At 55.2% G+C, this 26,043-nt stretch overlaps 1 protein-coding gene across 9 annotated transcripts in view; it reads right to left on the bottom strand.

Annotated features, from left to right (window-relative positions):
* Positions 1-15,801, bottom strand: part of HDAC5 (histone deacetylase 5) — a 36,541-nt gene extending 20,740 nt beyond the window's left edge. For 2 of the 9 annotated variants that reach the window (XM_045080759.1, XM_045080758.1), the window contains exons 1-3: positions 15,633-15,800; positions 9,974-10,183; positions 2,820-2,894 (exon numbers count right to left, since the gene is read on the bottom strand). In XM_045080759.1, the coding sequence (XP_044936694.1) occupies positions 2,820-2,894; positions 9,974-9,995 (97 nt within the window). In that variant the 5' untranslated portion in view covers positions 9,996-10,183; positions 15,633-15,800. Of the gene's footprint in view, positions 1-2,819; positions 2,895-4,113; positions 4,274-9,973; positions 10,184-15,632 lie in introns of those variants that run through there. The other 7 variants (XM_045080763.1, XM_045080762.1, XM_045080761.1 and 4 more) reach the window with 7 other exon arrangements.
* Between the last annotated feature and the right edge of the window lie 10,242 nt (positions 15,802-26,043).

Here is a 26,043-nt window from a genome sequence, read left to right on the forward strand (position 1 = left end):
GGACTCACACCCTCCCTCACTGGGGAAAGGAAACTCCTCTTCCACGTCTGCTCCTAAAATCTTGCACGATGCCCGTATCAGCGCTGCCCAGTCCGGGCCACAGGGGCATTCAGGGCCCACAGGAAACACGGGCTCCCCCAGCACTGTGTCCTGGGGAATCCCACACAGGAGCTCGAGCCCCGAGGCTCCCCAAGCCGCAACGAGGCCTGAATGATGGGGGTGCCCTCTGTGTGGTGGGCTGTTGCAGAAAAGTCCGGCAGAGATCCCATCCGTCAAGTAAGATCCCTATAGGGCTAGAAGAAAGCGATGCCTGGTTCCCCTCTTTGAGCAGACACAGCACAGAGCGCCCTGCAGCCCCCGTGGGCTCCCCACTGCCAAGGCTCTGGCTCACCCACTGGGGCAACTCAGCATATCTGTCTGCTCACCCAGATGGCCAAGCCCCAGAGTAGAACCCAGGAGTCCTGACCTCAGCCCTGGACACCGGCCCCTTCAAAGCAACCTTCATTTATCCATGCGCCAGGCTCTGTGCTACACAACGGCCATGCACAGACAGCAACAGACAGCTCCGGGAGCAAAGGATGGCCCAAAAACAGAGTTCCAAAGACCTGCTGGTGAAGCAGCCAGCCACCCTGGAAAGCCCTGTTCCCCAGCCTCTCCGGCCAGGGAGACCGGGAGACACATACTGCCCAAGAAGCGTTCCTGGACACCTGTTTTTTTAGCCATAGGCTTCGGCCTCCTGTTTGGATACTGATCAAGAGATAGGGAGAGGAGGCGGGCAGGGACGGGGGGAGTGGGGGGAACACCGGGCTGCCTGGGCCCTCATGGCCGTGTTTATCCGGGGTGGATTTTTTTTTAACCCAAAGGTTAAAGCGTTTCTATTTGAAACATCTATTTACATTCCAGAGTCCAAAAAAAAAAAAAAAAAAACACAAGGCAGCCGAGCTCCAGGCCTATATCTGTCCCCAGCCGCGTCACAAACACAGCATCAGAGCTGCGCAGGGGGAACATTCTTAGCCCTCTCCCGGAGCCGCTGAGGTGACTCACACCTCCCTCCTGCCAGCATGGACCACACCGCCGATCAGAAAGCTAGGCAATGCATGCGTGAGCGTGTGTGTGTGTGTGTGTGTGTGTGTGGTAGGGGGACACAGGGATCTGGAGAGAGGGCTGGCCCAGAGGAGGTCTATGCAGGGACAGGCAGCCTTAGGGAAGGGACAAGAGCAGCAGGGCTCCAGCCTGTGAGGGTTTTGGGGTCTAACTTGAAAGAAGATAAGAGAACATGCTGAGGAGGCAACTTCAGACCAACTGCCAGCCGCTGCTGGGAAGCAAGAGACAGCAGGGTAAAAGGGCAGGATGCGGACCGAAATGTGCATGATGGGGGAGAGCTGCCCGTCAAGTCCTCTGCCCTCCAGGGGACCAGCTCTCTGAGGCTTCCAGGCAGGGGTCCGCAGGCACTTAGAGCTTACAACTGAGAGCTGCCGACTCCACCAGACCAGGGCTAGAGCTCTGGGTTTACATTTCCTCCCAGGGGATGGTGTCGGTCCCCCGCATGGCCGGCCCCCAAGGTTAGGCCCCCATCCCAGGGGCCTGTGTGGGCACACTGCAGGGCTGGCTCCTAAGGTTAGGCCCCTACCCTAGGAGACTCTGTGGTCATCACTGCCCAGGCAGAGGGCAGGCCTTATTCCAAGGATTTTCCAAAATTTCCCAAAACATCTGTCCTCTGACGCATCTTAGTCAAGCTGCAACATTATCCCTGGACAGCTTAGAGCCAATCACAGGCACCTGCAGAGACACACAGCTCCCACCTCCCAATTCAAAGCTTGGGACCCCCACCCACGTATCCAGAGGCCAAGACTCCCAGTACACAGGCACACAGACACCCACACCTAAGTGCCAAGCCACTGCCAGGAGGGGCCAAGCGGGCAAGGGTCCAGCAGGCCCCTCCCTAAAAGAAGCATCTCGCGGTGCCGGCCCAGTGGGAAGGCTGTGCCAGAACAGCCTGATGATGCCAACAGGTTCCTGGGAGGGAGGGAGGGAGTGGCCCAGCTCTGGGGGACCCCACCCCCAGCCAAGAACCAAAAATGTCCCTGCTGAGAAGGTGGCAGGACCAGGGGGTCCTCAAGCCCAAATGAACTGTGGTAACACTCCTTTGCCATCACGAGATGGGATGAAACCAAGGCCTGAGGGACAGAGAGATGAGGAAGCTAAGAGAGCCAGGACCCCCGACATGCCAGCTGCTAGCCTCTACATAACCCTACCACACAGCCTCTACCTAACCCTACCACATAGCCTCTATCTAACCCTACCTAACCCTGCATCACATCTGATTCCCTGGGAACTCCTGACTGGGAGACTTGCAGAAGCCACATGCTCCCCAAGAACCCAGCCAGAGGAGCTGGGGTCGCCTTTAGTCTTGTGGATCCTCAGCTAGCTTATTCCTTTGCCCGGACCTGGGAAGCAGGCCCCTGGGAGGCAGGTCACTGACCCACTTCCTCCCCTCCGACCACAGTGCCAACTAGGCCAGGATCCTCCAGCGATCCATGGCCCCCAGCAGCTTAAGCTGACCCTGCCGGAAACCAGAGAGACTCTCGAATGCAGCACAGTGTGGCTGGAGGGTACGGCGGGGAAGGCAGGGTCGGGCCGGGGAGAGCCACAGAGCCCACCTCAGGAAGCCCAGCTCCCCCGACCGCCCATCTTCTCAGCAAAGCCCTCCACAGAGATCCAGGCAGGACCCCAGCTGGGCGATGCTTAGAGCCAGAAGCTTGGCCCAGGGACAAGGATGTGTGATGGCAGAGGGCAGGCGGGGACACCGAGGCACTCACCTGCCACAGGGATGCCGTGTAGAGGGGTCCGAGGCAGGATTTCCAAGGCTGGTTCCCGGCCTGACATCCCATCTGCTGAGAAACAGGATTCCGTCTCATAGATGGTCTGCAGCATCTCCACAAGCCCCTGAGCCTTGGGCACCAGCAGCATGCCAGGGAAGGGGCCGCCGGAGGCGGGAGGGGGCTGCTGGAGGCGTGAGTCGGCCAAAGGGAAAGGTGGTCGGGCGGGGCCCTCGCTGCTCAGGGGCTCCCCCAGGCCACTGCCGCTGGGACCCGGGCAATGGGGAGGCGCCTCATCCGGCCTGGGCGCTCCAGGCAGCAGGAGGAGCCAGGAGGCCCCAGAGCTACAGGCCCGGCTCTCCGCTAGAGGGGCATCAGACCGCGGGCCTTGCCCAGCTCCCAGGAGCTGGGCTATATGGCTGAGCACTCAGGGGACAGGAAGGGGAGCTCAGCAGGCAGGCGGGCTCTCTGTGTTCCCTCCCAGCCCTGGGTGACAGCTCTGGGCCTGGCTCCCTGCTCCTCCTTCCCGAATGAGCCGCCGGCAGCTGGCAGGAGACTGAAATAGCAGTTGGGGGAGGGCCCTGTCTATAAATAGGTGGAGCATGCTCAGGGAGCCGCCGGCCGGCTGCCAGGAGCCCAGGAGCCCGGGCTGGCGGAGGCCCCAGGGGGGGGGAGGCGCGTTCCACCCCAGGAGGAAGCGCCAGGCAGGGGGATGGGGGCCAGGGGAGGGCCCGCACTCGGGGCCAAGGCCACAGAGCGGGGTGGCCGGAGGCTGGGCCGGGGAAGGGCACAGGCCAGAGTACCCATGTGTCTGGGACCGGCTCGGGTGCTATCCGAGGGGCCGGAGACCCAAACACCAGATTCAATCTCCACATTCCCTCTCGCCATCAGAGCAGGTAAAGAAACCAGAAGGGTCTGGGAGAGGGTGGCAGACAGGGCCACTTGCCCTACCCTCACATCTTCCCTGGAGCCCTCCTACCATACCAGCCAGATGGGAATTGATTTGATTTCTGTCCTCCCTCAAGAGCTGGAGGGTGCCTCCCCACCCCCTCAGTCAGAAGGGAGACCCCTGGGCAGCAGCTGAATGGCAGCTCCCTCCTACCCCTAACCCCTGGAAGGGAGTCACCTCCAGGGGCTGCTCAGCTGCCATCCAGGGAGCAGAGGCGGTCTTCCCGGATAGGCCTTGGCCCTCACCACGGAAGGGGACCAGGGAGCACCTGCCCATTGTGGGAGCACACACAGCTCCTCCCTGGCAACATACCAGGGGCGACGCTAGCAACAGCACATACATCACCTCGTTTACTCTGCACGATGACCTCAGGAGATAGGTGCAGGTGGGGAAACTGAGGCAGAGAGATGCAGTCACTCACTCTAGGTCATACGGCTGCTTAAATGGTAAGGCCGGGATGTCTGAGGCTCCAGTCTGAGTGCTAACCACCACAGCCCACTGCCTCCTACACAAAGGAACACATGAAGCTGCCCCAGGGTTTCCATGAACAGGTACGATGACCCCCAGCACCCCAGGAGACACAGGCATGAGGCTGGGGCCCCTCTAAGAACTTAGGAAGCTGATAAAAGCCAGCCCTTCCCTCCCAGCTCCAGGCCTAGCACAGCAGCCCATGCTCCTGGGGCCCTGACGGGACCTCGGGCTAGGGCCCCACAAGGACCGGTGATGCCCGCCTACCCTGCCCACTGCTGGCTCGTCCCTCCTCCTCAGGTTGTGCCTCCCACTGGTACAGAGATCCCACTTGGCCCCCTGACCTCACTGGAGCCTTTTAATAGCCTGGTTATTCCTGGGTCTGGATCCCCCTCCCCCCTTCCTGATGTCACAGTTGCTATTTTAGAGCCCCCTCCTGGCCCCTCCTTGCCCCCGACTCCTGGCATGGAGCCAGGGACACCTGTCCTCTCCCTGGACTGGATGACCTCACCCTCCTGTCGGGAGCCCTGGAGGAGCTGGCCAACCAAGGACACAGTAGCCATGGCGCCCGTGGCCCATCTTCCCAGCCGGCTCTCCGGCCAGGCAGAGAGGATGGCAAAGGGGCAGGTGAGGGGAGCACGGGGACAGGGGAGGTGGCGGAAGTGGACTTTCCCAGGCCCTGGACTAGCTGATATTCTATGATAAGATGTACTTTGAGGTGGGGGATGGGAAACAGGACCTGAACAAAGATCCAGAGCCTCAGCTTCTCTGCCATGGTTGACTCTAGAAAAATGGTGATGGAGCAGTGCTCCCCATGGGGGTTTGGAGTTGAGAGAAACCCCAGGGGTAGGCCTGGGGACCTCATTCACGACCTCCCGCTCCAACCTCATCCTGGCTGACCAGACTCTCTGAAGAGGAAGAGAAGGGAAGACCAAGGCCCCCCCAGCGGGGTGATGGGCAGCAGACTCAAGACAGCCCCAGAAAGCCAGAGGCAGCAGCCCCTCCCAGCTCAGGACTCCACCCACCCACGCTGGGAGCAACCAGAAGGGCTGGCTAGCCCTGTCCCGGCTCTCTCTGCCCCAGGCACATGAGAGTATGGTAGGGGAGCCCTGTTCTAGAGGAGGAGAAGTCATCAGTTACAGTGACTCAAAAGCAGGGCCCCCCAAACCCAGAGCAGCAAAAAACCCAAGGAAAAAGAACTCCTTGGTAAGGGAAGACAGGAGCACCCAGGGGTTTGGGCACCCAGAGGTGGTCAGAGCCTGGGGCTCAGGGCAGGTGCCAGCACCGTCAGGACTTCCGGTAACAGCACGAGGTGGGAAGCAAAGTGCCAGACAGCCAGATAATCCTCCATGCACTTCCCAGAATCCTCCAGGGGAATTAGAGACAAGACCTGGGGTGGGGACAAGTGTCTTCTTTTCCTCTGAGATTCAAGTGATACAAGGTCCTCTTAATGTCTAACCTCAATCCTTCCTGCTTTATAGCCTCTCTCTCTGCGGTTCATTCATCTTCTCCGTCCCAAGCCATCCAGCTCTCCCAAGGGTCATCCCACAAATCTTCCAGAGCACCCACCAAGCACAGGGTGCGTGGGCTCCACTGGGAGCAAGCACCACCCTCTCCAGGCCACAGTGACCTCATTCCCTTCCTAGAGGCTGGCTTCGGGCCTCCCAACCCTCTAAAGGTTAGGAGGGGAAGAGCCCAAAGCTGGCTTCTTGAGCTCTTCTAGGCTACCATTTCCTGGGTACAAAAGGTTGGGGGAAGGCCCTGACCTAAAAGAAGAAAGCAAGTCTTCTTCGTGCCCATTACAAATCCAAGGGCTGGCTCAGGAGCGCCCTGGGTAGAGCAGAGCGTGCCGGCTGTCCCAGGGCCCCGGAGCCATCAGGCCTGCCTGCCCTCCAGTTTTCTCCTGCCCTTGGAGGCCCATCATGCTGGAGCCCGTTGGCACTGCCCGGGAGCTGCCAGGTGCCAGGTTCCGTACCAGGTGCTGGCTGAACCCTATCGTCTGAAACCCAGTCCCGGAAAAACGTGAACACCTACTTTGGCCTCTTTCACATCCCCTTAGGGCTGACCCTGCCTCTGACTATCCCATCTGAGCCTTCGATGGGACTTTCGACTGATGAAGCGGGAAGAGGAGGGCGGAGCAGATCCCAATCTGCAGGGAGCACAGGTGCACCAGGGGGCACCTAAGCGGAGACCGGACGCCAAGAGTCCACTTCCCAGACCCCCCGGGCCAAGCCCGCACTGACCCACTTTCTCCTCTTCGGGGCTGGCTGCCTGCCGTCCCCGGGGGCTCCGAGGCAGAGCCTGAGCCCGAGGCTGGGAGGCAGGACGCCGAGGTTCCTGGCTCCACCCCACAGCCATGCCCCAGTTTCTCTGGTCACCCAGAGGGGGCAGCCACTTTCTCTCCCTCCTTCCTGGGAAAGGGAAGGAGAGAAAGTGTGGAGCGTGCTGGGAGGTGCTGGGCAGGCCGGTGTTGTCATGAAGCTTGTCTCCCCTCCCACGCTGGGGCTAAGGAACCTGGCTGCCGCCTCCTGGGGCCCTGTCGCCGGCCGAACTGGCTCCCACAGCAGCCCTGGTTCTTGCCCTCCTTCCTAGGCAATGGCACAGAGCACAGGGCAGAGATCAGAGCAGGCCCAGCTCCCAGGGCCCAGGGCCCACGCCAGCTCCTCCAGTCTGAGCCCCGACAGGGGGCAGGTTCTGTCTGTCCTTCAATCCCACGGAGGAGAGCAGAAATGACCAGTTCCAGAAAAAGAAAGCAAGCCTCCCTCCTTGAGCCCCCTTCGGCCTGAGGAGAAGCCAGACACCGGGGAGCAGCCTCCTCAGGGAAGCAGAGGCAGCCCCATCAATGGCCTCCTCCTGTACTCCCAAGACTGCAAAAGAGGCAAATCAGGTCAAATGCTGGCGTGCAGCCCAGCCCAGAGGTAAGTCAGTCAGCTCCCACTCCCTGGGGAGGAGGGGGGAGCCCAGAAGTACACTTCTCTCCCCGCCTGCCGCCCCTCACCCGGGACCTGCTCTCTCACTGACTCGTCTGCTAGGGGGGCAGGGATGGACCATCTTCTATTTTTCTTCTGTTTCCCCGCAGGCTGAGCTCCGGGTTGGGCGTGTTGGGGATACTCAGGCACTTGCCAGCCGGAAAGCTCCCACACTGAGAGAACTGGAGGGAGGCAGGAAAGGACGCTGTTCTGTGGCCTGAGGATAGGCGAGCGAGTCTCAGGGATGCAGGAGAGGGTGCGTGCGAGGTGCTCCGGGCCAGGGCAGCCAGGTCCCAGGGACGACCCATTCTCATCACTCCCACCTCTCCCCCCCCCCCCCGCCGGCCCCAGGGCCCCGTGCTCTTCCTAGCGCTCCCGTCAGCGTATCCATAGCGAAGTCAAAACCCATCTGCCCAGCTATGGTTTCATCTTCCCTCTGTGGTGTCCAAAGGCACGTGGACCGCAGGCTGGTGCTAGACGCCGGGCACCGGCAGCCCCAGCCCCGATGCCACTCTGAGCTCTGGTAATAGCAGGTGCAGGGCCCCTCAAAAAGGAGAGCTATGTGGAAGCTGGCCGCCTCCCTGGCCCAGAGCAGCTCTCCTTCCACAAGGAGAGGCAGCCCCAGAGCCCCAGGGAAACTGGACGGGAAGAGCCTCTGGAGTTTGCCCCCAGGCCTCTCTGCAGGCCTAAAATGCAGTTCCGGGTATCTGGCCCCCTCCTCCTCTCCCTCCTTCCCAAACACGAGAAGACAGCATCTCCCCCTGCTGGGGGGAGCTGGAAAGCCAGCCAGAAGGTGAGACCAGCTCTACCTATAAGCCCCACTGCAGGGGCGGGGGTGGGGGGAGGCGGGGGTTCCTGAGCCACATGCGGACCCCCACCTTCCATCTACCACCATACTCTCACTAGCCCTGGCCAAAGTGGCTGCAAGAGGACCTTGGAGCACCGGCATCTGGCAAGGCAACCCAGTGGCCGCATCTAGCCAAGGTGGATTGTCGTAGCCTTTCCCTGTTCAGGGAATAAAATCCCAAAGCTGGGAAATGTCCTTCCCAAGCCATCATCAGATACCTCTGGGCAGTTTCTGTTCCCTTGGCCCACGGTCTGACCCAGGCTCAGTGTGACTGTAGGTGGCCCTAGATAGGTCAGCACAGTAGCTCAGAGGAAACAAGCCATTGGCATGGCGGCCGGTGTCCAGGAGGGGGGCGAGGGACTGGGGAGAACCCACCAGGCCTCTCCCTTCCCTTGGCCAGACCAGCCTCAGAGGAGGAAGAAGGAGGTCAGAGCTTGACCGCCTGTTCCCCCCCAGCCCCGGTGTCCCTCAGCACCTCTCCGTGTCTAACTCCTAGCCACAGCCCCTCCAAGTTGAATGAAGGCAAGGACAGAGGCAGGGGGAACTGCACACACTGCAGGAAGGGGTTCCCTGGGCAAAGCTGACCGGGGGAGTCTTGAGGGCCCAGCCCTCAACCGCTGACACCCTATGCTGCCTGCAGCCATGCCCTGAGGATGTCATTACCATGCCCCGCAGGACAAAGAGGAGGGGGCATAACCTTGACCAAAACAAAGGGCAAGAAGCCAAACAATCCCACCAACTCCCAGCTTCCCTGAGTCTACTGGAACTTCCAGGAGCCTTGTCAGGACCTCGGCCACATTGGGTCCCCCCAAGAGAGAGCATCAGGTCCAGCAAACTGCTGAGAAGCAATGAGATGGGAGGCAGCCTGGATTCGCACCCCCCACCCCCACCGATGCCACTTCCATCCTGCAAATCAGTTTCCATCCCCAGGTCCTAGTTCTCTTATCCCTAAAAGAAAGGGAAATATCCCTCTATCCCTCCGGAAAGAGACGTGGAGGTTCAGGCTGGGCCGTGGGGGGTTGAAGCAGAACAAGATAGATTCTGGCCCTCTAAGACTGTGCAAAAGGAGACAGCCAGGGAGAGAAGGCAGTTATTACCCTGACCACACTGACCCATGACCCTCCTGGGAAACTCCTGAGGGTCCAGCTCAGGCTACTTGGACACATCCTCACGGGCATACACCCAGACCCACCCATACATAAAGCCGCCTGGAGTCCCACCCATGGACTATTTCTGGCAGCACAAGGCAGCCTCCTAGGAACAGAGGGGAAAAGGACATCACAAAGTCAAAATCCCCAGATCCAAGTCTGGGGACCCCAGTCCAGTGCCCAAGAAGAGAAGGAGTGGTCCACCCAGATTCAAAGGAGAAAGCCAAGACTCCTCCATCAACATGACATTGCATCCCCCATCCCAGTACCACACACCCCAGCAAAGGCCGAGGCCAAAGACCCTCCCCTAAGAAAAAAGCATGGAACAGAGAGAAACTCCACCGGGATAAGAAGCACCACAAAAACGAAGCTCCATTCAGCTATTGTGGAAACCTTCCAACATCATCCTCGGCTGGCCCAGAGATATCCAGGGACACATATCCCCTCTCAGGCCTGCCTGTAGTGGCAAACGGGACCGCGCAGAACCGGAACAGCAGGTCCCCGCGATGAGACAGCAGGCATGGGGACTGAGTTGGACCCTGGGTCCTCCCAGGGCCAGGCTGGACTGTCAGCCCATGTTTCCAGGTCTATCCCTCAGGTCAGTCACTTCAGGTTTGCCTCGTTCCTTTTCTGGAAATGCTTCTCCAGTCCTGACCCCCTCGTTCCCTTACAGCTCAGACCCCGATGGTCAGCTGGCCTGGGCTAGAAACTCACCCAGCCCCCTGAAGCCAAAACCACCCCAGGGTGCCCTTCTCTGGCCTTCCAGCTCTTACCCGACTCGGTGGGAGAGTTCATGCCGGCTCTGGGCCCACAGGAAGCTGGCGTTGGGGGCTGGGATGGGAAGGGGTGGAGCTGCGGTGATGTCAAGAGAGACAGACGATAACAGACAGACGGACGGGACAGGAGCCCGGGGCTGCTGGCCTCTACTGCCCATCAGAGGCCATCCTTCGGGGTGAGGCAGTCAGGCACTCAGAACGGCATCCCTAGGGAGAGATGGAGCAGGGTTAGAGGCCCCCAGCTCGGGAATCTGAGAGAGTTGAAGGAGACCTCGGGGCTTGTTGGGTTACACTTGGGGAAGAGAGGAGGGACACCTGTCCCAGGCTTGGGGGGGGGCATGGGGGGCAGCGGAAAGCAGCAGCACTGGCCAGACCCTGGCTGCTTCTCTTAACTGTGAGGCTGCCAGCACTCAAGGAAAGGGAAATGGCTACAGGAGCCACACCCAAAATCCTTTTCAGGTGACAGTGTCCATGGCCAGGTGGGAAGACCTTACAGACCCGCTTGGGTGCCTGACATGGGACTGGGTGTCCACAAAAGGAGAAAAGCACAGGCAGATTTGAACTCTTGTCTGTGGCAGTGGGAAGATGCGGGGCTGGAGTCCCGGGAAGAAGGTCAGGGAGACACTGCTCTCCCAGCCCCAGCTGCCTGGGTGGGGACCCTCAGGCGGAGTGCCACTTTCTCCTTCTTCCCTAAGTCCCGTGCCACCCAGCTCGGGAACTGTGATAGGCTTCTGTCTTGGTTTCCGCCATTCAACATCGAGTCCAGGGAAGAAGGTAACCACCTCTCTTCTACCCATAACCCATGCTGTTTCCAGGAATTTAGAAAGGCAGAGACACGTACTCCACATCCAGCACTCCCCGGACTGGGGTCCAGGACCCAAGCCCAGGGCTTTGTGTGTGTTGGACAGACAGTGCCCTGTGCAAGGAGTTCTGAACACCAGCCTTGGCTTTGCCTGCCAAGCCATGGGTCATCCAGGCTGAGACCACCCAAAATAAAGGACACCTTTTCCCAGTTTGTACAAAGGTGTCAACAGTGTATCTGCCCAGACCAGTACAGTAGTGGGGGATATCCCAGTATTACAGGACCGTGAGTTTGCCAACCTGTCCCACTCCTCCAGCTCCTCGCCTCCCCCTGGCCCCATGGTTAGCCTTCCAGCCTCAGACGCTACGCCTGAACCCACCTGGGCCCATCCCTGAATGGCCCGTGAACCACCCCAGACATGACCTCATTCATTCTCTTCCAGATGAAGGCAGGCCCTCCAAAACCCAGTGATAAAGTGAGGTAGCAGGAGTGATCCAGTGAGGCTGAAAGGAGTGAGATGTATAAGCCCAGACTCTGCTTCCCCAGCTGGGGAGGGGCAATCAGCTCTCCACTCCCCACCCCCAAAACCCCACCTCCTGGCAGGATTCACTATTGTTAAGCCTTACATTCTCATCAAAGATTCCCAGGAGTGCGGTCCATTTGGAGCCAGTAGCTAGGGAGTCAGGCATGGCTGGGACACAGGAACACGAACACACACGAACACACACACACACACACACACACACACACACGTACGCATGCGCAGAAGACCTCAAGCCTTCCTAGGCCTGCTGCCCCCTGCTTTCACCCACAAGGCTGGGCCTCAGTAGCAGAGAAAGGTGCACTCAGATAGGGAGTTAGGAGGAGGCAGAGAGAAGGGGCTGAATTGCTCCTGGCAGGCACAGGTATGGGGCAAGGATAAAAGAGGCTGCGCAGGGCTCAGGCCAAGCTCAGGAATGTGGCAGGTGGGGCTGTTGGTGCCCTGGCAGGGCCCGCGTGGGCAGGCGGCTCAGCCCGTGCCCACCCCAAGGCTGGCGCCCAGTCCTGCTCACACCCTTTCCCGTGGGCTGGGGAACACAGGTTCAGAAATTCCCACGATTCCCAGCAGCCTGAGTGGCCCAGCCCATCTCCTTAGTGAAAGGCGCCTCCACAGCAGGGCGCTGAGAAGGGGCAGAGTCTCAATGGTACAAAAATGGAAGTTAAGATCAACTCTGACGCCCCCTCCATCATCTTCACCACCCTCCACAGAGAAGAGGAAGGGAGGGGCTCCTAGAACTCCATTTGGCTCGGGATTCAATTAGGCCACGCTCCTCCAGGCTCTGTAGGACACAGCAGGACCCCTGGGCCCCCCGTTCGCCCCACAGCATGGGGTGTCTGCCAACACCTCTATCAGGCCTCCTGAATGAACAGGGGCCTCTCTGGGAGACAAAGTAGAGTTCACTGCCTGATCAGGACAGGTACAGATTCTTGTCTGGGTGGGGCATGAAGGGGGAAAAAGGACAGGGGGATGGTTAAATCTGGTTTTCTGGTGCCTACTCTGCTGCCAAAATTTCGCTGTTGCCTACAGTCATAGGAGGGTCTCTGTGGGCACTCAGGGCCATGTCACTGCTGGATGACAGCACAGGTAGATGCCAAACCAGTGAGCAGCCTGGCTTCCATGACTCCTAAGCAGGCAGACCCCCCAGAGCCCAGTCCCCATCCCATCGGCTCTTGTGGTCAGACCTCCAGCCACAATGGCACGGAATGAAGGAAACAGGGTACATCTCCTCCTACAAGCTCCAGGCTAGACATGGGGTGGGGGTAGGGCAATCCCCCACGCCCACCCCATTCATGAGTAATAAAAACTCTGGCAGAAAGTGGGAGGAGAAGGGCAGACAAGTAAGGGAGACATGCAGCAGCGTAAGGACCCAAAGGCCACAAGTTCACGGAGCTGCCCCACAGGTACCTGTCCCTGAAAAACTCCCTCAGCATTCCTGGGGAATCAGGTGTCCCTCTGAGGGCCTCTCTGGAACCTGGACTCCAGCACCACCAGGCAGCTTTCTCCCCAGCCCTGAGCACTGCAGCCTGGGGTCCCCTCCCCAGGTCACAGATGGCCTGGGGAGCCATCTGAACCAAACCCTGGGAACTGAGATTGCCCAGAATCGGAGATCTGTGACAAAGACCTCATCAGAGAGGTGCAAACCCACACATCCCATCCCAAGGCACAAAAGACCTCTCATCTCAACCCCTCCTGCCTGGGACCAGAACAGATCACTTTCCCAGCCAGAGTTTCCACCACCTGGTACCTCCCTCGGGCAGGGCCACCAGTAGCCCAGGATTATCAGAGCCAGGAGGGGGTGCTGACTTGGATGTCCAGGCTTCAAACTAAGGGAATGGGGAGAGAACAGGAAAGGAAAAAAGGCACCAGGCTGACAAATTCATTTTTGCAATCGGCCCATTTCTGTTTGTCTGCTCAGACGCAGCTCCAGGCATCTGCACAAGCCAGATGGAGGAGGCTGCTATTTCTAGAAAAAAAAGGGGAGGGGGGAATGAGAGGGGAGGGAGGGAGGAGGTGGAGGCAGAGGGCAGAGACCGGGTCTGTTTGCCCTAAAACCTCAGGCAGACCCATACCCCCTCCCCAGCACTACCAGACAGGGTCCCCATTCAAAAAAGGGCTGGGGCGGGGGCTGGGGTGAGGTGGGGTAGGGGAGAAGAAAGGCAGAGAAAGTTTAATTAGCCAAAGTCGACTACAATAGGCCCCCTCATGGGCTGCATCAGGTTTTCATTCATGAGCAAGCGACAGTGCTCCCAAAATGCCAAGAACCGCCCCCCCTCGCAGTCTCTCCACCCCCCCCCACCCAGGAGTGCGTCCTCTAGCAGGCTGGCTGAGCCTGATGCTGTGTTCCAGACATCCCTCCTCAAAGGGATGTGAGTAGGAAGAATTAATTATTAAAGAGCAGCTGGTACTTAGGCACCGACTGCACTCCCCCCAAGCTCCGAAAGCTGATTCCCCCTCCCCCTTATGGAGAAACACAAACTATACCCCCCACCCCCATCCCCAGGCCCCACTTCCAAACACTGGGCTAGGATGCCACCCCTAGGGAAGGAAAAGCAAACCTTTGTTTCTGCAGCTACTTGGAGTGGGTGGGGCATGTGATACCCCCCCACCCCCATTACTCGGCCCAGCTACTCCCCGAGGATATACTGGGGAGGAAGGGAAGGCTGGCACAGGGAAAACATGTCCTCCAGCCTTGCCCCCAAGTAACTTGCACCTGGTACGTGTCTCTCTGATCCCAGGCACCCATACCGGACAGAGTGGGGATACTGGGGGCCCACCCCTCAGAAAGACCCCTACCTGCCCTGTCAAAATAGGTCAGATTTAACTCCAAGGGGAAACACAGCAAAGAGAGGATTCAAAAGGGGCAGGAGCAAACTACGATTGTCCAAGCTTTGTGTTTAGGAGGGAGAGGAAGGAAAGAAGACTGGAAGAAGGGAGCAGCCCCCAACATGGCTCACTCACCAGCCCAGCCCAGCCCAGCCTCTCAACTTACCCCCCTCATCTCAGGGACCCTGGTGCCTGGAACTCGGATCAAGGACCCTCTCTACCTCTGTCCTCTGACCCCAAACCGGCCCAGGGCAGGACCCAGCCCCCACCCCCCCACCCCGCGCTCCAGTCCTGCAGGGCAGTACAGTCAGGAGCACCTCTGGCCAAGACTCCTGGATCTCCCAACCTCTGCCTTCTTTTGTTCCTCCCATCTGGCACCTTCCTCCCCTCCCAGGTGACCCCATCATCACCATCATCGACCCCAATCACCAAAACGAATTCCAGGTCCCAGAAGCACAGTGGTCACCTTAAGGAGTGGTGGGTCTCTTGAGCACCCCCTCAAAAGTAACTGCAGCTGCTACCCTTCCTCTTGGGGACACAGGTCGTTTCAGAAGGCCAACAGTGGGGGCATCAGGTGGTCACCTCTTACCCCAAATGGGGCACCCCCACCTTCCCCACTTCTCCCTGCCCCACAACAACCAGACTCCCAAATTAATTACTTATCGCCAAGCCAGCGTTCATCACCCCCTCTCCCCCCCACCCCCACCCCCTACCCCCCACCACAGAGAAGGGCGGGGTAGGGAAGCAGCCTCCCTCAAGTTGAAAGGCACAAGCAGTGTCCCTGCCTTTATGAGACACGGACCCAGGATTAAAAATTGGGGGCATCCACCCCAGACAGGAAGGAGGGGAGATTTCACCTCTCCCTGGCTCCAGGGTGTCAGACGGAGAAGAGGGCGGGAGCAAACGCAATAACGCCTCACCGGGGAAGGGGTGAGAATAATGGGAAAGAGAAGTAAGGTGGGCCCGCAGGCCCCCTCCTCACGCACAGAAGTCAAGGACACAAAATCAAGGATGCGTTCTTAGGTCTGGGTGGAAGCGCTGTGGGGTGGGCAGCGCCCCTCACCTCAGAGTACCAAGAAAGGAGTGTCCAGCGAAGAGGGGTCTGCACAGAATCCGGGTGCAGGGCTCAGATCGCTCTGCAACGCAACACGCGCGGCCCGGGAAGGGGCAAATCAGGCAGCCCCCGCCGGGCTCCGGGCCGTTTGAGGGTGCGGGTCGCGGGAAGGCGGGCCCCTCCCTCACCTGCAGGGAACGCGCCCCTGCACGGGAGGGGCGTGGAGGGGCGCGGGCAATACCCCGAGTCCCGGCTCCCGGGCTGGCGATGCTCTCGGGGGGCGCCGACTGGCACCGGGCGCCGGGAGGAAGCAAGGGGGGCGCGGGCGCGCGCGCGCGCGGGGAGCCCGCGGGCAGCGACGGCAGGAGGAGGGGGCGCCGCCTCGCGTCGCGGGGACCCGGGGGAGATGGGATCTGGGCTGGTGCGGCGCGCTCACCCCCTGCGGCTCGAGCTCCGGCTTCGCGGGCGGCGGCGGCAGCAGCGGCGGCGGCAGCAGCGGCAGCGCCTCCTCGACGGCTCCTCCATCTTTGCGGCGGCTCCTCCGGCTCCGCTCGCCGCCGCCACCAACAACAACATTCGGAGACGTCACTCCCGTCACGTGACCCGACCCGGAGCTAAAAATAGACCCAGACCCCCCCCCCCCCCGCGCTCCTTCCCCGCCCGCCCCAGCTTCAGCCACCACCAACTCCTCCCCTCCCTCTCGGCCCTCCCCGCCGGGCGGGGCCAGCAGCGCCACCGTGACAGCTTCTTAAAGGGCCGGCACTCATCGAAGGGCAGGGCTGGGGAGGGGGTGGAAGGCCAGAGGTCCGAGCCCCGCGAGGAGTGGTGGAAGGAGCGTTGCTGGGGACCTGGTCCGGCTGCTGGGTCCTGGCCTTTGGGACGCTCGACTTTCCTCCCTGCGCTTCCTCTACTTCCTTTCTAACCGTGGATGGTGCAATCGTTGCCTGCCTAAGCTTCTCCCTAACACATCCTCCCGCGATGGGGGAGGGCAACTAGGGATGGATTCCTAGGGACTGGGAGGGCCGCGGAAGGCCCCACCTAGGGGGCTGGGCTGGGGTCGGATGGCTGGGGCCGGTCTTGAAGACACCAGATGCCACCGCACACACTGCGTCCTTGCCAGGGAAAGAAAAGACTGGAAAGGCCAGAGAATGGCTGTAACAGCTCAGGGCCTTCAAAAGGAAGACTTCCGGTTCCTGACTGATGCCATCCTCCTCTACAACTCCCCTTAGGACCCAGTATGAACATATGTGATTAAACCTAGACAGTTTGTCAATGACCCAGTCATTTCACTAACAAAAATTGATCCTAAGGAAATAAGCATTGTGTTCAAAAATAAGTGGAGACGGAAAGAGGTTGTTTATAATGGTGTTGGAAAAGTTGGAAACAACACGAATAGTCACCGGCAGGGGATTGGCAAATAAACTAGTGTACGCACACTCAGCAGAATATCATCCAGATCGTATATATATATACGTCTGTATGGACCTGAAAGATGTTCATGATACATTGTTTTCTTGAAAATCGGGTATTAGAGAATTCTTCCATTATTGTAAAAAACAACAAATTAGATCCAAATGTCTGAATACATATTGTATATTTAAAAGCTTAAAAGAATATATACCAAAATATTTACCTTTTGCTTTCTTCATCTTTGTATATATCTGAAATTTTGCAACGATCATGTATTACTTAATCAGAAAAAGTAAATGAAATAAATATTTCTGTAATGAATTTTAAAGGTTGTTCCTACAAAATATCTCATGACTCAGGCCACTCCACGATCCCCCCCCCCACGACCACCCCTCCCCCGGCTTGGTCTAAACCAAATCATCCCTGGCCTGAGACACTTCTGTGTCCATTCCTGCCTCCAACCCAGGGCCCTTCCAAAGCCAGAGTGACCCTTTTGGAACACAAATCTAATAGAAGGGCTTAAAACCTTTCCAGTTTGTCACTGAAATCTGTATCTGACCCGGAAAAGTGGCTTCCCAACTTTAGGATACTTACAAAGACCTTTTTCAGTGGGGATGGGGTCCACAAATACTCAATTTTAATAAGTACCCCAGGGGATTTGCTGCAGCTGGTCCTTCCTTCATACATGGGGGGAAAAGCAAATAAACCACCTAGAAGCTTCTATGTACATGATCTGGTCCCTGACCACCTCACTCTCTTCCTCTAGCTGCCTTTCCCTTATGGCCTTGAACTGTGTGCCCTTTGCACCTCAGGGCCTTTGCACAGGCTGGGCTTTGGTTTGGTTTGGTTTGGTTTTTTTGTTTTGTTTTGTTTTTCTGGAATGCCCCCCTCCCTCCTTCTCTTTGTCTAGCTAGCTCTTAGTCATCCATAGAACTCAATTAAATATCACTTCCTGAAAGTGCCCTTCCTTGGTTCTTTAGCTAAATTGATTCCCCTTGTTATATATGTTTTAACTGACCCTAATAATGACTTGGAAATATGCACCTATTTGTGGCATTATAGGGTCAGTGTCCGTTTCTTCCTCTAAACTGCAAGCTTCTTGATGCAGAAACCGCACATCTCCTCCCAGCAGAGTGCCTGGAACAACAACGAATAGACTTAATGAGTATTTGTTGGGTGAAATGAATGAGTATTAAAAGATTAGGTCAGAGCCAGCACTTTGTGATTAGACAATGGACTCTGAGCAGAAGGACCACCTCCACAGTCACCCCAAGACAGAGATCCTCTTGCCTTCACCCCCATTGCTGTCACTCTTGATCAACCTTATGTTGTCTCTAGGGCAGTTGGGTTGGGCTGGGATTTGGCTTTCTCAAGGCTTTCATTTCGCCTCCCCAGAGCATGGGCCACTTGAGAAAAGAGGTATGATCATATTTCTTTTTGCCTTTCCAGCACTTAGCACATCACCTGCGCAGCAGGTACTAAGTCAAGGCCTCGGGATCCTGAAGAGCTGGAATTTCTCCTCTCAAGATCTCAGAACATGGGGAACATCCCCCATGGGATGATAGAGGTCAGTAACCATCATGGAGCACCCTGGCTAAGCACTTCCTATTCTATAAAGGAGGGGACTGAGGCTCAGAGAAGCTAAATAACTTGCCCAAAGTCACAGAGTTCATGCAAGCAGGAACTGGGATTCAGACTCAGGTCTTGGGGTGCCTGAGTGGCTCAGTCAGTTAGGCCTCTGCCTTCCACTCTGGTCATGATCCCCGGATCCTAGGAACCTGCTTCTCCCTCTGCCAAATCCCAGCCCAACCCTTGCTTGTGTGCTCGCTCTCGCTCTCTCTACCTCTCTCTCTGTCAAATAAATGGTCTTTTTTTTTTTTTTTAAGATTTTATTTAATTATTTGACAGACAGAGATCACAACTAGGCAGAGAGGCAGGCAGAGACAGAGGGGAGAAGCAGGCTCCCTGCTGAGCAGAGAGCCAGATGCTGGGCTGGATCCCAGAACCCTGGGATCATGATCTGAGCCAAAGGCAAAGGCTTAACCCACTGAGCCACTCAGGCACCCCAACAAATAAAGTCTTAAAAAAAATAAATAAAAACAACAACCTTCAGGTATCTCGGTCTCCCAAACACAAAGGATAGGACTTGAAGGAGTTGGCTTCCAGTGCTCTAGCCCTCTCTTCTGGAGGTCCCTGAGATGATCACCTCCGTTCTCCAAGAGCCAAATGCCCCAGAAGTTATAAGAATTCACCATACAGGACCCTGATGAGCCTTCAGATTTTCCCTTCTCAGCTACATGGGGGTTAAATAATCCTGTACTTCCTGTGTTTTTGAGTACCAGTGGTAGGTATTAGAGATCTAGAAATGAATCTGCCTTTGAGGAACTTAGAGCTCCTCACAGAGAATAAAACTGCCTTTTGCTATGACTTATGAGTCTTTGCTTGGACCATTCACCATGGAAACGAGGGTCATGGGGCTGTCTCATTAAATGCTACCTCAGTTTCCCAATGTCGAGTGAGACTGCAGATAGAATCCAGTAGCCAATTAGGGAACTTCCGCCCCAGGGATCCAATAGTGAATTTGGCCTCTCGGTAGAAAGAAAGGAAATCACTTTTGGAGGAAAGCTGAGCCTTTAACCTATAGCCTGACAGGTTGTTAGCACTAATAGACTTTAAGAAGAATGCATCAGGGGAGAAAACTGGGGATGCTGAACAACACTGCTAGGGCCTTTGGGAGTAGCAAGCCCTATCCGAAATCATGAGAAATGCCCCAGTCAGTACCTGGAGCAAGAGAGAGAATGAGCTTTCACCGTGCTCAGCGGATGCTGTTGAACTGATAACACCCATCTCCAGCACACCCACTCTTGCTCACCCAGGCCTAGGCCCTCTAAAGTTAGCCTTGCCTGGGGGAGCCTGGTTGGCTCAGTGGGTAAAGCATGTGACTCGTGATCTTGGGGTTGTGAGTTCAAGCCCCACGTTGGGTATAGGGATTACTTAAAAATAAAGGCTTTTGGGGCGCCTGGGTGTCTCAGTGGGTTAAGCCTCTGCCTTTGGCTCTGGTCATAATCTCAGGGTCCTGGGATCTCTGCTCAGTGGGGAGCCTGCTTCCCACGCACCTGCCTGCCTCTCTGCCTACTTGTGATCTCTGTCTGTCAAATAAATAAGTCTTTTTTAAAAAAAAGTCTTGTAAAAAATTAAAAATGAAAAAGATAAAGTTAGCATTGCCTGCGGCTCAAACAGGGCACCCGGTTCAAATGTGCCCCCACTTCCACACTCTGACCTAGAATTTTGTATGCAGTGGAGATCCTCAGATCCATGCCCAGGATTGCAAAGGCTCTGGCCAGAGTGGTCTAGCCCACTGTTCCAGCCTTGGGTGGGGCAACACTTATGTGGTCCTGCGGGCCTCCAAAGAGTGCCTCGGGTGGAAATAGTCCAGTTGTGCCTAAATATAGCCTTAGGCAGAAAATAATATGGAACAAGGGAAAACTGAGCTAATAAGCCCAAGCAATAGGCATTTATTATCAAAGGAAATATGCATTCTTTAAATCTATCCGTTACTAAGGCTCAGTTACTATAGGCATTTTGTTTTTAGTTCATCAGCAAGAAATTACTGAGCATGTTGAAAAGTTATGAGACCAGCACAGTGTAAGGTACTGTGGGGACTGCAAAAATAATAATAATAATAATAATAATAATAAAATAAGAAAACAGGACAGGAAGTGAGACAATCTGGGTCCTCAGATCAGCTCTATCCCGGTGTGTTTTTGTATGAGTCATTTTCCCTCTGGACCTTAGTGTCCTTATCTGGGAAACAGGACTTAGACTTCTGTTCTCTGAGGTCTCTTTCAGTTCTGACATTCTGTGAATTCCAAATTAGATGTGATGGCAGATGTGACCACATCCAGCATAGCTCCGGAGTTCAAAGTTTGGGCTGGACCTTCATTCCTTGCGATGCTTTAAGGTCCCGTCCTGCCCTTGGGCTGTTTACAATATGTTCAAGAAGCCAGAAGAGAATTTATTTCAGGACAGACACTTCATATGTCCCGAGGCACAAAGCAAAGGCAGTCACTGAGGACTGAATCATGCAGAGTATAATGCAATGTCCTCCCCACTCCAGGATGCCTGAGTTAGGCTCAGGTCTCCCTGTGTGACCTGAACAAAGGCCCTTCTTCTCTCTGGGTCTCTGTTTCTTTATCTGTAGGAGGAGAGGGTTGGACTGGATTTCCTCCCTTCCAGCTAGAGACTTTTCTGGATGGCCCAACAAGGTAAAGTTGAGAAGGAAAGACAGAAGAGGAGTTCCTCCTTCCCTCCCTTCCTCCCGTCTCTCCAGGGTCTTCTTCTCTGAACTTAGGGCTGAAAGGAACTGGTTCCAGGCCAGCATCCAACAAGAGACCTCTTGACTGAGATGGTTGGGAACAAGGGACAGATAGGTACCTGGAAAGCTGCCATTCATTCCTCTGCTGGTTTCCTCATCTGTAAAATCATATGTTTGGATGGATAACTTCTTTTTTTTTTTAAGCTTTATTATTATCATTTTTAGATTTTTATTTATTTATTATTTTAGAGAGACCACATGAGCCAGAGGAGGAGAGAGAGAGAGGGAGAAAGAGAATCCCAAGCGGACTCCTCGCTGAGTGCAGAACCCGACACCAGGCTCAGTCCCAGGATCCCCAGATCGTGACCTGAGCTGAAACCAAGAATCAGACACCCAACCGAATGAGCCATCCAGGTGCCCCCGGATGGATAGCTTCTGAGGTTTTTTCACTAGTCCTGCGAGCCAACAATTCTAGAGTTACAGCTCGAAAAACCAAAACCAAAGCCAAGAAGGCCTAGCTGGAGGCAAGAGCTTCAGTCATTCACTTGAAAGTGTTACCTGGCCCTCAACACCTCTGTCACTTCCTAAGCTTCCCAGCTCCTGCCTTCCTGGACTAGAGATTGGAAGTAGGTCCCTGTCTCTACACTCAGCAATAACCAAGCCTGGAGAAAGCCAGAATCATGGCTCATAGACTAAGCTATGAATTTGTATAAAAGTGGACTGTTTGGGGGGCACCTGGGTGGCTCAGGTCATGACCTCCCGGACCTGATCTCCAGGTTCTAGGATCAAGCCCCAGACCCTGCATCTGGCTCCCTGCTCAGCAGGAGCGACTTCTCCCTCTCCCTCTGCCTCTTCCCCTGCCTGTGTTCTCTCTGTCTCAAATGAATAAATAAAATCTTAAAAAATAAAATAAAATAAAAATAGACTGTCCTGGGTGTAGCTACCATCATTTGTCACAGTGCATTAAACACACACATACACACACACACACACACACACACACACACATTTAAAGAGAAAGAGCGGGGACGCCTGGGTGGCTCAGTTGGTTGAGCAGCTGCCTTCGGCTCAGGTCATGATCCCAGCGTCCTGGGATCGAGTCCCACATCGGGCTCCTTGCTCCGCAGGGAGCCTGCTTCTCCCTCTGACTCTGCCTGCCACTCTGCCTGTGCTCGCTCTTGCTCTCTCTCTCTCTCTGACAAATAAATAAATAAAATCTTTAAAAAAAATAAAAATAAAGAGAAAGAGTGGAGAAAAGCTGCCAGTCCTGTGGTGTGTAGGTCCCAGGTTCCTCATCCAGCCTCCCATAGCAGCAAGGTACTTGCTAAAGGACAGCAGGTGACCAAAAGGTCTAGAATGGACTCCAATACTTCTTAGCCCAGAACCCCACAGGAGCCTGGAGTGGTTCACATAGGACCCTCAGACCCCTTCAGCAACAAGGAGAGCAGGAGGTCCAGACTAATGACTGATAAGGAAGCTTATCCGCTCCCCCACATCATGCAAGGATGCTAGGACCTGGAAGTGAGGCCCACAATTTCCAGGATGGCACAGGGTTCCTCCCTGACTGCTTAAGGGTCAAGGCCATGTGGACACAAGAGCACAAGGAACAGCCATGGCCAGTCCCATCCCACGTGTCTGCAGATTCCTCCAGAGTGTCTTCTCTGGGCAGAGCAAGCATGTTGGGGAGGAACAGAAGATGCAAGTATGCCTGCCCTCTCAGAATTTATGATCCTTTGGAAACCACAGAACCCCCGAGAGCAAGATGGGACAGTGGGGACGGAGGGAGCCTGGGACACACAGACCTAGAGAAGTTCAGGCAAATCATCTGCCCTCTCTGAGCCTCAGCTTCCCCTCTATGACTGGAGGGTTGGGTACTCGATTTCTGGAAGCCCCCTTGGCCCTGAAGTCGTGAAACAATAGAGAACAAGACACAGCGGACCTACACGCTACATGGAGGGGCATGGACCATGGCCACTGAAAAACCGGCCTAACTGCTCTCCCTCCAGCAAGCAAGCAGTCTTCAGGTGACATATGCTTTGTCCCCTTTCTTGTTTTGTGAGTTTTTTTGATATTTTATTTACTTATTTGATAGAGAGAGATCACAAGCAGGCAGGCAGAGAGAGAGAGAAGCAGACTCCCTGCCAACCAGAGAGCCCAATGCAGGGCTTGATCCTAGCACCCTGAGATCATGACCCAAGCCGATAGCAGATGCTTAACCCACTGAGCCACCCAGGTGCCCATGTCCCCTTTCTTGTACACATTTATTGAGCAACTTCCTTTCAAAAGGCCTTGTTGCCTATATTATCATTCTCACAACTCTATAAGGTAGATGTGATGCCTTCCCCCTTCTGGATAAGGAGAGTGAGCCCAGGGAAGGTAAGTAAGTGGCTGGGCCAGGCCATGACCCAGGCTCTCTGGGTACAGCACCAGGGGAGGTCTCCCTGGCTTTGAGGGGTTCTTCCCCCAATAGGCAGAAACAGCTATGTCCTCTTTCTCCAGGAAACTCCTTGAGGACCCAGGACCTCCATGGGAAGTCCCTTTTTTTTTTTTTAAGATTTTATTTATTTATTTGAAAGAGAGAGATCACAAGTAGCAGAGAGGCAGGCAGGGTCGGCAATGGGGGGGGGGGGGAGGCAGGCTCTCTGCTGAGCAGAGAGCCCGATGTGGGGCTTGATCCCTGGACCCTGGGATCATGACCCAAGACGAAGGCAGAGGCTTAACCCACTGAGCCACCCAGGCGCCCTTCCACAGGAAGGCCTTGATTCATGTGTCGGGAAGGCACATTCCATCATTCTTGAGCAGCAGGGTCTTTGGCATATCTGTCCTGCCCAGTAGACAGCTCAGATGACAAACTTGACCTGTACCGTTTCATTTCATCCTCCAGCCCACAAGGTGGACATTATTATTATCTCACTTTCAAGACGAAGTTCAGGAGACTTAACAAACCTGCCCAAAGCCACAAACCCAGTAAGCAAGGATGTCTTCCTGACCCAGACATCAGGAGCAGGCCCCTGTCTCTATACTCAGCAAGGGCAGGGCCTAGGGGAAGCCGACATCATGGCTCCTACAATAAGCTATGAATTTGTTTAAAAACAAAGACTAGGGGGGGCGCCTGGGTGGCTCAGTGGGTTAAGCCGCTGCCTTCGGCTCAGGTCATGATCTCAGGGTCCTGGGATCGAGTCCCGCATCAGGCTCTCTGCTCAGCAGGGAGCCTGCTTCCTCCTCTGTCTCTCTGCCTGCCTCTCTGCCTACTTGTGATCTCTCTCTGTCAAATAAATAAACAAAACCTTTAAAAACAAAAAAAAGAAAGAAAAAGAAAAAGAAAAAACAAAGAGTAGGGGTGCCTGGGTGGCTCAAGTTGCTTCTGGCTGCGGCTATAGCCCAGGTGAGCAGGGGACAGAGCCTGCTTGGTTTAACCACTGGATTCTGCCCTCCATGAGATGGTAAAAACCCAATCAGGATTGAAGCTCTGCCATTTCCTAGCTGTGAACTTGACATTTTGCATAAGAGGCACTTGGGTGGCTCAGTTGGTTAAGTGGACTGCCTTTGGCTCAGGTCATGATCCTGGAATTCATGGATGGAACCAGCACTGGGCTCCTTGCTCAGCAGGGAGTCTGCTTCTCCCTCTGACCCTCCCAGCTCTCACACGTGCTCTATCTCTCAAATAAGTATATAAAATCTTAAAAAAATCTAAAAAAAAAAAAAAAAACTTAAAAAAAAAAGAAGAAGAAATTCTACTTAAACTCTTCAAATCGATTTCCTCACCTTTAAAACATCCTCTTCCGTGGGTAGCTAGCTAGGGCATGACAAGAGCACTTGTGTGAAAGCCCAAGGGGTGGGGGCAGTCAGCCACAGGGTAAACCCCACCCTCTCCCCTCCCCAGCCTGTGTTACCCCTCCGGGGTTCTGTGGTGGTTGACAGGCTACTTACTGGCCACACCCACTCCTTGTGCAAGGTACTCACCTTCCACACCTGAAATGACTCCTGCCCCCACCTGCTCTCACCTTGCTGTTTCCACCTGAGCTCCCCATCCCACTCTCCCAGGCTTTGTAGAATTGCCCTAGGGATGGGTGGGGATACAAGCTCATACAGCCACCCCCAAGTTTGTTTCCCTGCTCCAGGAATCCTGCAGAACCAAGGACTCCAGGCTGGGTGCAGCGAGAATTAGCAAATAAAAATACATACAGGAGGGGCACTTGGGTGACTCAGTTGGTTAAGCGACTGCCTTCGGCTCAGGTCATGATCCTGAAGTCCTGGAATCCGGAGTTCCGCAGCGGGCTCCCTGCTCGGCAGGGAGTCTGCTTTTCCCGCTGACCTCTCTCCTCTCCTGCTTTCTCTCTCTCTCTAATAAATAAATAAAATCTTAAAAAAAAATACGTAAAGGATGCACAGTTAAATCTGAATTTCAGATACACGAGGATTAATTTTGTATACTTATATTAAGAGTTCATGACTTTTTTTTTAAAGATTTTATTTATTTATTTGACAGACAGAGAGATCACAAGTAGGCAGAGAGGCAGGCAGAGAGAGAAAGAGGGGAAAGCAGGCTCCCTGCTGAGCAGAGAGCCCGATACGGGACTCGATCCCAGGTGCCCCAAGAGTTCATGACTTTTTAAAACTTGTTTATTTTTATACTTATATTAAAAGATTATTCCTGGGCACCTGGGTGGCTCAGTGGGTTAAGCCGCTGCCTTCGGCTCAGGTCATGATCTCAGGGTCCTGGGATCGAGTCCCGCATCGGGCTCTCTGCTCAGCAGGGAGCCTGCTTCCCTTCCTCTCTCTCTGCCTGCTTCTCTGCCTACTTGTAATCTCTGTCTGTCAAATAAATAAATAAAATCTAAAAAAAAAAAAAAAAGATTATTCCTTATCTGAAACTCAAATTTAAGTGGGTGTCCTGTATTTTATCTGCCATCCATTCCCCGACCTGTTGGAAGACTAACCTTCATGGCAGACAGCCCTGCAAATGATTTTTATTAAGAGTTTTTGAACAATTTTAAGTATCTTTTTACATAATATAAAATGTACCCATTTTAAGTATACAAGTCAATTTTTTTTAGATTTACCAAATTGCACAACCATTACAATATCCAGGGGTTTTTTGCGTGTTTGTTTCTTTTTTTAA

The sequence above is a fragment of the Mustela putorius genome, unplaced genomic scaffold, assembly GCF_011764305.1.
Source record: "Mustela putorius furo isolate JIRA1106 unplaced genomic scaffold, ASM1176430v1.1 tig00000487_pilon_pilon_pilon, whole genome shotgun sequence".
Classification (NCBI taxonomy): Eukaryota; Metazoa; Chordata; class Mammalia; order Carnivora; family Mustelidae; genus Mustela; species Mustela putorius.